Raw genomic sequence first — 10,834 nt, 5'->3', positions numbered from 1 at the left:
TTTTTAAGAAATATTGTGTGAGAAGAGAACAAGAGATTCATCACATAATGATAAAACAGTTCACTAAGAGGCCCTACATGTAAATGCACCTAACAGCAGAGCTTCAGAATACAGGAAGTAAAAACTCCTGGAACTGGAAGGAGAAATAGAGAAATTTGTAATTATATAATTATAAGTGGAGATTTTACCATTTCTCTTTTAGTATTCTACAGAACAAGCGAATAGAAGATAAGCAAGGATTGGGGCACCTGGGTGGCTCAGTTAAGCATCCAACTTTAGCTCAGGTTATGATCTCATGGTTTGTGAGTTTGAGCCCTACATTGGACTCGCTGCTGTCAGCATAGAGCCCATTTTGGATCCTCTGTCCCCCTCTCTGCCCTTCCCCTGCTTGTGTGTACACATGCACGTGCTCTCTCTCTTTCTCAAAAATAAATAAATGTTAAAAAAAAAAAAAAAAGCAAGGATTTAGAAACACTGCACAACACCATCAACCAAATAAATCTAATTGACATTTGTAGAATGCTCCACCAACATCAGAACATACATTTTTTCTGAGTGCGCATAGAACATTCACCAAGGTAAGCCATATTCTGGATTATAAACAAATATTAACAAATCGTAAAGAGTTGAAATCATCAACTATGTTCTCCAGCCATAATGAAGTCAGATTAAAAATCAGTAACAGATGACAAGAAGATTCAAAGTTGTGGAAATAATATTTCTAAATAATCCATGGATCAAAAAGTCTCTAGGGAAATTTTAAAATATTTTGAACTAAATGAAAATGAAAACACAGCATATCAAAATTTGTGGTATACAGCCAAAGATGTGCTAAGAGGCATTAAGTGCACTTATCAGAAGAGTAGATCTCAAATCAATAATTTAAGCTTCTGTCTTAAAACTAGAAGAGCAAAATAAACCCAAGTCAAATAGAAGAAAGGAACTAATAAAGGCAGAAATGAATGAAATTGAAAATAAGAAAAAAGAGAAAATCAATGAAACCCAAAGCTGTTTATTTTTTTTAAAAAGATCAGTAAAATACATAAGCCTATAGGCAGACTAGCAAAGGAGAAAAAAAAAAAAAAAAAGACACAAATTACTAGTACCAGGAATGAAAGAAGAGCTACCACTACAGACTGTATGGACATGGAAAGGATGCAAGATAACTCTAAGGACATAAATTCAACAACTTAATGGAGCAGTTCTTCAAAGAACTGTATTTCCTATTTTTACTGTGACAAATCACCACAAACTAAGGGCTTAAAACAGTATAAACTTATTATCTTACAGTTCTGGAGGCCAGAATGATGGGAGTCTTACTGGGTAAAATCAAGTTGTCAACAGGACAGCATTCCTTTCTGGAGGCTCTAGGGGAAAATCTATTTCCTTATTGTTTTCCAGCTTCTGGAGTCTGCCAACATTTCTTGGCTCATGGCTCCTTTCGAGTTCTTTTCTCCTCGCTCTGAAGACTTCTGTCTCCCTCTTCCATGTTAAGGACCCTTGTGATTATATTGGACGCACATGGATAATCTCTCTGCTTTAAGGTCAGCTGATGATCAACCTCAATTCTGTCTTCTACCTAAATTCCCCTTTGTCGTGTAATATATTCAGTTTCTGGGGATTAGGATGTGGCCATCTTGGGGCAGGGGGAGGCATTATTCTGCCTACCACTCCACATATTCATACTCACCCCAAGGTAAAATAACCATCAGCTCCCCCCTCTTTCATGTGTCTCCCCTACAAAAGCCTCTGTTGTAATTTTTGTCTCTGTGATTTTGTCTATTCTTGGTACCTCATGTGAATGGAATCCTACAATATTTGTCCTTTTGTGTCTAGGTTATTTCACCTAGCATAATGTTTGTAAGGTTCATTCTTGTTGCTCTCATTGTTTGACAGAGTACAAAGATAATTCATGGAAAAGGATATTTTCAACATAAATGTGGGAACACATTTAAAACCTTTAAATCGCATACCTTATACAAAAATTAACTCAAAATGTGTCACAGTTCTAAGTATAAAATTTAAGACTGTAAAAATATAAAACTTTCAGACGTAAGTAGAAGATCTTTGTGACCCAGGGTTTGGCAGTGAGATCTTAGACATACACCAAAGACACAATGCATGAAACAGAAATTTGATAACCATCAAAACTAAAAACTTCTGCAAAAAAATACTATTAGAATGGAAAGATAAGCCATTAACTAGAATATATGTGAAAACCATAGATGAGATTTGTATCCAGAATGTATAAAGAAAGCACAATGGTAATTAACCCAGTTTTAAAAAGGGCCAAAGATTAAATAGATGCCTCACCAATTCAGCATCATTAGCCACTAGGGAAATGCAAATCTGAACCATGATGAGATGTTACAAACCTATTAGAACAGCTAAAATTGGAAAACATAGTGACAGTACCAAATGCTGGCAAGGATACAAAGAACTTGATCTTTTATACATTGCGGTAAGAATGCAAAATGGTACAGCCACTCTGGAAAAGAGGTGGAATCTTAACTGTACATTTACCGTATACCCAACTGTCCCATTCCCAGGTTTTTACTTAGAGAAATGAAAGCCTACGTGTACACAAAAACCTCTACACAAATGTTTAGTTGTTTTGTTCATAGTTGTTAAACTTGGAGACAATCTAAATGTCCTTCAGTGGGTAAATGGAGAAACAAATTGTCATTCAGCTATACTGTGGAATACTATTCAGCAATCAATAGAAATGAACTATTGATATACTCATGTGTTAGGGTTCCCAAGACCACTTCTATCTTGAGAGACTCACTAGAAGGACTTAATGTGACTCCATGTATAGTTTTATTCAAGGCCAAGATTTATTACAGCAGGATAGTAAAGATACACAGCTGGATCGTAAGGGAAAAAGACACAGATGAAGTCTGGAGGAATCCACGTGTAGGCTCCCTTATTCTGTCTCCCCTGGGAGAATTCATGGATTGGAAGACTCTGTTAAGATGTCAGTTCTCCTCAAATTATCTGTAAGTTCAACACAACCCTAATCAAAATTTCAGCAGACCTGACACAGAAATCCATAAGCTGGTCCTCACAATTACATAGACATGTTAAGGATGACAATAGTCAAGACAAATTTGAAGAACTTAACTATTTGATTTTTAAGACTTAAGACCGAGCCATAATGGTTAAGACAGTAACGAATATAGTATTAAGACAGCATAAAGATAAATAGATCAGTGTAACATAGCAGAGTGTGGAAATAAACTAACATAAGTACAGTGAGTTGATTTTTGATACAAGTGCCAAAGCAATTCAATGCTAAAAAGAAAGCCTTTTAATGTTGGAACAAGTGGATATCTTTTTGGGGAGAAAATGAGCCTCAACCCCTATGTCACAATATAAACAAAAACATTAATTTGATGTGGGTTTACAGACCTAAGTATGGAAAATAAAAAATGTAGAATATCTCCATGACCTTCGGGGTCAGTTACTATGAAAGAAAAAAAAAACTTGGCAAATTGGACTTCTCCTTAAAAGACACCACTGAGAATGTCAGAGAGATAAGGGGAAAATAATGTGCCGTGCATATATATCTGGCTTCATCATCTGTTAGGTGGGATGGTCTTGTTTGTATAACTTTCTTTTTTATTTTTTTAAAAGTAAACTCCACACCCAATTTGGGGTTTGAACTCAACCACTGTAAGGTCATGAGTTGCATGCTCCACTGACGAGCCGCCCTCCTCCCCTCACCCCCCAGCATGTCATGTTTCTTACTCAGATGCAGTCAGAATAGCAACGTTGCTGTGGCTGTCATGGCTGTGTATCAGCCTTTTCTTTAAACATCCATTTTCACTGAAAGCAAAAATGCCCATTCTTATGTACTTATTTATTGTCCATTTTGGTAATCCTTTATCGGCACTCCTCTAGTACAACAGCAGCTCTCTTTAGTATGCATCAGATTCACTTAGAGGGCATTTTATTTGTGTATTATTTTTTTTTATCGCAATTTACCAACAGCACTTTATTTTTGTCTTCTTGACATCTCGTTCCATGGCCTCCTTGGCCCTTTCTGCCGGGGCATCAGAGTCCAGTGTTGGCACCGGCCGTGTAAACACTGGCTGCAGTTCTCCTCCTCCTCTGTTGTGACTCTGACTTCCTCCTTGCAGACGTTCCATATGGGCATGACCGGTCCTGTCAGCTGGGTTTGACCGATTTGAGGTCTTCCGGAGAGCCCTCCCGGAGAGGGGCAGAGAGAGAGAGAGGGAGACACGGAACCGGAAGCTGGCTCCAGGCCCCGAGCTGTCAGCACGGAGCCGGACACAGGGCTCGAACTCACAAACTGGGAGATCATAACCTGAGCTGAAGTTCGGGGCCGAGGGCGTCCGGGAAGGAGAATGGGCTGGGAGCGGTGCCGCCACCACGGCACGCCAGCCTGCAGGACTCTGCAGACTGGTTCTACCCTCTTGGATTCCACCGAGATCACTGGTTCATGCCGCCTCCTTGTGGACGCCGGCCTCTCGAGACTCTTCTGAGCTGAAGGCCCTGCCGGCTCGCACTTGGGTGTGACGCCGCAGCAGAGGGCACCTCGCTGTGGGCTGGAGGGGTCCAGGCGCAGGGTGCGGGTGAGGCACCAGGCCTTTGGTCTGTGGATCTTCCAAGCTGGCTGGTTGAACCACAAGGCACGTGCCACTGTGGTCCTCGTGGAAGTGGAACTTCGGGGTCCTGCCGTTCCGGCCGCGGGCCGTGGCTGCTCCAAGAGGGGACAGCCAGCGGGAAGGGATGGGCGCCGCAAAGCCATTTAGGCATTTTAAAACGCAGATTGCTAGGCCTCAGCTCCAGAATTTCTGATTCAGTAGGTCTGGAATGGGCTGGAAATTTTGGATTTTTAACAACTACTCAGGTGATTCTAATGATGATGGTCAGGGCACGCGCTGAGGACCAGTTTCCCGGTGGATTTAACCCTCTTTGCACATCTGAATCACCTCAGGAGTTTATTCCTTCCTCCTTTTTTCAGAATTAGACTTGGCTCAATTAAATGAAAGTGTTTGGAAGCCCTGCTGAGCATGGTGTTAGTGGAATTTTATGAATATTTCTAACAGAATCAGCTCGTCACAAATAGTTCCTTCCTTTACTTCACGGCACCATAGCACCTGTGTGATGAATATAAATGGTGGAAGTATTGGCTAGCTATTTGGTTTGCTGGTTCTCCCCAAGCAGATAATTCCTAATTCTGTCAATAATTCACTTTGGTCTTGGCCAAATGCTGTAATTTTTTTCAAACCCTTGGTTTTCTTTTTCTTTTTTTTTAAGATTTCATTTTTATTTTTACTTTTAATGTTTGTTTATTTTGGAGAGAGTGAGAGAGTGCAAGGGGGGAGGGGTTAGAGAGAGAGGTTAGGCACAGAATGTGAAGCAGGCTCCCGGGCTTGAGCTGTCAGTGGGGCTTGAACTCAGTGAACCTCGAGACCATGACCTGAGCCGAAGTCATATGCTTAACTGACTGAGCCTCCCAGACACCGTAAGATTTTATTTTTGGGTAATCTATACGTGCAACGTGAGGTTCAAATTTACAACCCCGAGATCAGGAGTTGCTCCACTAACTGAGCCAGCCAGGTACCCCGGTTTTCTTCTCTTTAAAAAACATTTTTTTTAATGTTTGTTTATTTTTGTGAAAGAGAGACAGAGTGAGCGGTGGAGGGGCAGAGAGAGAGGGGGGGAGATGCAGAATCAGAAGCTAGCTCCAGGCCCCGAGCTGTCAGCACGGAGACTGACTGACGCAGGGCTCGAACTCACAAACTGTGAGATCATAACCTGAGCTGAAGTCAGCCGCTCAACCAACTGAACCACCCAGGCACCCCTCTTCTCTTTAACATGACATTAGAAACACCTTTCTCTTCATTTTACAGTCATCATTGTAAGAGTTGTCAATGGATGCTAAATCTGGGGGTGGGGCAAGATTTGTAATAATTATTTGCATGCTCTTGAAGTGCCTCCTGCAGATTACTTAACAGTTGCAAAGGGGAAAAAAGTTACTGTGGAGAGAGATTGGCTATCCTTTTGACTGGGTGGTTAAGGTGAACATCATCAGTGAGGGGAAGGTGGACATTTGTCTCTAGATGATACCATTACAAGGACACAGCATCGCTTAGGGAATAGTCTGATAGTGCACACCTGCAATCTAATCATAAGAGAACATTAGACAAACCCAAAGTGAGAAGCATTCTATATTTTTATCTAGGATTTGTATTCTTCTTAAATATGAATGTCATAAAAAATAAAGATTGAGGAACTGTTCCAGATTGAAGATGAAAGAGACATGATAGCTAAAAGCAGTCAGTATGTGATCCTAGACTGGCTCATGTACCAGAGAGGAAAAAGTACAATAAAGGATAGTATTGGAATATGGATGGTGGGTTAGGTGAAAAGCATTAGTTTTGAATTTCCTGAGATTGGTAACAGTACTGCTAGTTATATAAAATAATCTCTCTATTCTTAGGAAATGCATATTGAAATATCTAAAGGCAAAAGCGTATGGATGTGTGTAATTTAATCTAAATCGGGTCAGAAAACTATGAGAGCAGATAAATGGAGCAAAGACAGAGGTATTCTTTGTACTGTTCATGTGATTTTTTTGGAAAGTTTGAAATTACTCCCAAATTAATTTTTTTTTAAAAGAACATCCTCTTTTTATTTCAGGATGGCTGTAAGGGAAAAAAATCTGTATAAAAATGTTTTCAAAGAACATCGTGCTTTACAAATGATGGTTCATATGCTGCTTTGCATAGCTTTAGGCCTCATTCTGTAGTGTTCTCGGCTAGGGTGTTGGCTCCTGAGAGCCTGCACGAGGTCACCATGCCCTTCCTTGTGACACCCAACCCCCTGGAGGGCAGCCCCCCCCGCCCCCCCCGCCGGTGCCCAGTGCAGGGCTGCACCTGAACGCGAAGTGCCACACCTGACCAGAGTCTGTTGTTATGTATTGTAATATTGTACATGTAGCTGTGAAAAGTGCCTTTTTTTTTTTTTTTCAGCCCAAAATGGAGTTAATCCTGACTGGGAGAAGAAAGTAATTGAATATTTTAAGGAAAAGCTGAAGGAAAATAACGCTCCGAAATGGGTAAGTTTATTGCTGCTGGGTTGGGCTGACTTCCAGGTTCTCTCTGTAGAGTGGTAATCCACGTAAAATTTTAAACTATATATACACATTATATATATACTATATGTATACATTAATGTGCCCTGTCTTCTGCATTAAGTGTATATGTATTAAAAGATTTTGCCCTCTTTCAACTGAAACGTCGAGCAATTCGGTGCTTCTATGTTGGTGCCTCTAGGTGGCAGTAACTGACCATATTACTCTCTAAGACCAAAAAAAAAAAAAAAAAAAAAAAAAGAAAGGTGTGAGTCTCTATTATCTTTGTTTTATTGCTTTCATTTAAAAAGAATTGGCATGTACTAGGTTGTTTTTAATGTTTATTTATTTTCGAGAGAGATGAGAGACAGAGTACAAGCAGGGGAGGGGCAGAGAGAGAGGGAGACACAGAATCCGAAGCAGGCTCCAGGCTCTGAGCTGTCAGCACAGAACCTGATGTGGGCTCTAACTCACGAACTGCAAGATCATGACCTGAGTCGAAGTCAGGTGCTTAACCAACTGAGCTACTCAGGTGTCCTTGGGATGTACTCGTTTTAAGAGAAGAGCTCAGTAAGGCAAATGCCTTTCTGCTACTTGTGAAGTTTACATTAGAGTCCAGTGTCATTATACAAACTAGGAAGAACTCAGTACTTTTATGCCCAGCACTTATGTTAACTGTTGAGATCATTGGCTTCCCAATGGGGTTTGGGGTGTGTGCGTGTGTGTGTGTGTGTGTTGCAGTTTGGGTCTGGATATATAGTTTCTGTATATGTGCTTAATGTTTTACAGATAGGAGTATTGACTTGTTTTCCTTTAAGGTGCCATCACTGAATGAAGTTCCCCTTCATTACTTGAAACCTAACAGTTTTGTGAAGTTTCGCTGCATGATTCAGGATATGTTTGACCCTGAGTTTTACATGGGAGTTTACGAAACGGTTAACCGAAACACAAAAGCACGTGTATGTATTGCTTTTTTTCATGAAACTTTCTGTTTGTAATTAGTGGTGTTAATCTTATCCTTGTTGTTTCTGGTGGTTTTGATTCAGATATACTGATATGATACTGTTATTCTTTGTTTTGGATCATAGGTCCTTCATTTTGGAAAATACAGAGATGTAGCAGAGTGTGGGGTATGTATCCTTAAGATGTATAAAACATTTTTAGTAAGAATTTTTTTTCTTAAATGTTTATTTTTGAGAGAGAGAACACAAGGGGGTGTGGGGCAGAGAGAGGGGGGTGGACAGAGGATCCAAAGCAGGCTCTGTGCGACAGCGGAGAGCCCGATGTGGGACTCACAAACCATGAGATCGTAACCTGAGCCAAAATTAAGAGTCAAACGCTCAAACCGACTGAGCCACCCAGGTGGCCCAATACGAATTTTTTCTTAAGCAGCAAATTTATTTCCTTTGGTTGATCTTAAATGTATTTATCTTGTGTGTAAGTAAGTTCTAAGAAGTCCCATGAATGTTTTATTTACCTTTTATTTGAATTTCTCTGATGTGGATGTATTTTTGATCTTCTAAAAATCTCTTAGAAGGTGGAGTACTATAAATAACAAAACTAATTCCTTTTCCTAATATCTCTATACTTGGTTAAAAAATTACAGGTTATGATAAGTTATTTTAAAATAAAAGTGGAAGATTAATTAAGGACTTAACACTTGCTTAATTAAATTTCATTAAATCCTGTCACCTTTTTGTAGGAGGAAAAATGTTTTTAATAAACTTAAGCTTTCTTTGATAAAAAGAAGTAATGGAAGCTCTCTTACATATCATGGGAAAGGCAAGAAGGCAGAGAACACCAGTCAGGATTATGTTTGGGAAAGGGATTGTCTTGAGGTGGAAACTTACTAGGAAAGCAGTTATAGAGAGGACCTACAGTATATCTGCAGTTTTTTAAAAATTGCTTTTCTGATAAAAGCAAAAATATCTCCCATATTTTACTTTTTATGTGTTTTTCATGTGGTTCTATTGAAATTGATGGTAATTTTGTTGGGGGAAAAAAAACAGGTATCATAGGTGGGGATTGATCAGGCAGGTGCTTACGTAGAAAGGTGTTACCTCCATTCTAGGGTCTAGTTCTCTGGTTTGCTGATCCAGAATCTTAATTTAATCAGATTATGTAGGGCTTTTTATATTTTGGGAGTCTGACTTCTGCTTACCTGAACCTTAAGAGATTGATTTATAACCCTCATACCAGCCGTTAATTCACAGTAGAAGCTGTGCCTGGCTGAATAAAGTGTTCTAGTTCAGGGGCCAGTCTGAACAGAACAGCCCTAATTTGGAAGGTTGCCGTGAAGATTACATTCAACAAAAATGTATCTTCCTACAGTTATTTAGGGGGACCCATGAAAGATGGATTTGTTCATCTTAACACATGATGAACCAGGTCTCCCGACGTCTTTTTTTCTTTTACAGTGTTTCTACAAAGTAAAATGTGGGAGTAAAACGTGGTGCCAAATCGAATGAGTTAACTTTATAAATGCTTGCTGCCTCCCTTTTTTGAGGAATCCTAAGGCACATTAGCCTAATGTATTAATAAATACACAGTTTTGTCCAGTACACAAAATGCAACATCACCATAGATTACCAAATCTCAGCATCTGGAAATAGGAAAATAAAAAAGATGATGTGTCTGTCCACGTGTGACACTTCCGAAGGCAATTAGTTTCTATTGTTTTGCTAAAGGTCATAAGTAAAAGCACCAAACTAGGAAAACTTGGGGCCTGGAAAGAAAGCAATACGCAGAAAGCCCAGGTTGTACATATTGGCTAAGGCTCACACTTGATGTCTCTTGGGTTTGTGGGTCCTTGGGCCCTTGTTTTTTTCCTTACAAAATGGAATATATATTTTATTTTACTTCTAAGAATTTTTTTTGTACTATAAAAGTATGTACTCATTAAAGTAACATTTTAATATTACATCCTAGGTTCTTTCTTACCTCTTAGGATTTTCTAAGTGTATTTGAAATAGAGAACGTGCCTCTTTTAGGGAATAATATCTGACTCCAAACTCATATCAGTTACCTCCTAATGAATATTTCATTAAGTTCCTGTTTTGTAGGCTGATTCTGATTATTTTCTATGAAAGAGACAATGGAAGTACCATGTATCCTGTTTATTAAAAAGGATTTAATTTTGTAACAGGGTGCTGTGTATTATGGATTTGAGGGAAGCTAGTATATTCATCATTGCATGTGAAATGATTTTATGTCCATTTTCCTTTTTAAAAAATGACAGTTTGGATTTGGTATTTGTTTTTTAGTTCTTAATGTGTAATATTTACAATGATTTTATAAATAACATGAAAAAAGTGACTTGCTAATTAAAATTTTTGTTTTTGTTTTTCTTGGTAAAATTTTAAATATACTTTTTGTGTACATCACAGCCTCAACAAGAAGTTGATTTAAACTCTCCACGAACTACCACATTGGAAAGACAAACTTTCTATTGTGTTCCAGTGCCTGGGGAATCTACGTGGGTAAAAGAAATATCCTTTATCTGAAGTTTCTTCCATATTGAATGGTTCCTGATTATTAATTGAAAAGACCACAATTAGGGGTACCTGGGCAGCTCAGTTGGTTAAGTGTCCACCTCTTGATTTCCACTCAGGTCATGATCCCATAGTGTGTGAGTTCAAGCCACGAATCCACCTCTGCACTGACAGTGTGGAGCCTGCTTGGGATATTCTCTCTCTCTCTCTCTCTCTCTCTCTCTCTCTCCCTCTCCCT

General features: G+C 39.3%; 1 protein-coding gene and 1 long non-coding RNA gene across 3 annotated transcripts in view; both read left to right on the top strand.

Moving 5' to 3' along the window:
- The first annotated feature begins 405 nt into the window (after nt 1–405).
- Nucleotides 406–5,211, top strand: LOC121037307 (uncharacterized). The gene is made up of 2 exons (XR_005793700.1): nt 406–1,544; nt 4,143–5,211. It is a non-coding gene; the product is annotated as an uncharacterized LOC121037307 (long non-coding RNA).
- Nucleotides 5,212–7,904: 2,693 nt separating this feature from the next.
- MCMBP (minichromosome maintenance complex binding protein) overlaps nt 7,905–10,834 on the top strand; it is a 28,375-nt gene continuing 25,445 nt past the window's right edge. For both annotated transcript variants that reach the window (XM_040486624.1, XM_040486623.1), the window contains exons 1-3: nt 7,905–8,064; nt 8,194–8,235; nt 10,492–10,593. In XM_040486624.1, the coding sequence (XP_040342558.1) occupies nt 7,990–8,064; nt 8,194–8,235; nt 10,492–10,593 (219 nt within the window). In that variant the 5' untranslated portion in view covers nt 7,905–7,989. The remainder of the gene's footprint in view (nt 8,065–8,193; nt 8,236–10,491; nt 10,594–10,834) is intronic.

This window comes from Herpailurus yagouaroundi, unplaced genomic scaffold, assembly GCF_014898765.1.
Source record: "Herpailurus yagouaroundi ecotype Mexico unplaced genomic scaffold, PumYag 163, whole genome shotgun sequence".
Taxonomy (NCBI): domain Eukaryota; kingdom Metazoa; phylum Chordata; class Mammalia; order Carnivora; family Felidae; genus Herpailurus; species Herpailurus yagouaroundi.
The sequence above is the reverse complement of the archived record's forward strand: the minus strand, read 5'-3'. Positions and strand labels throughout refer to the sequence as shown.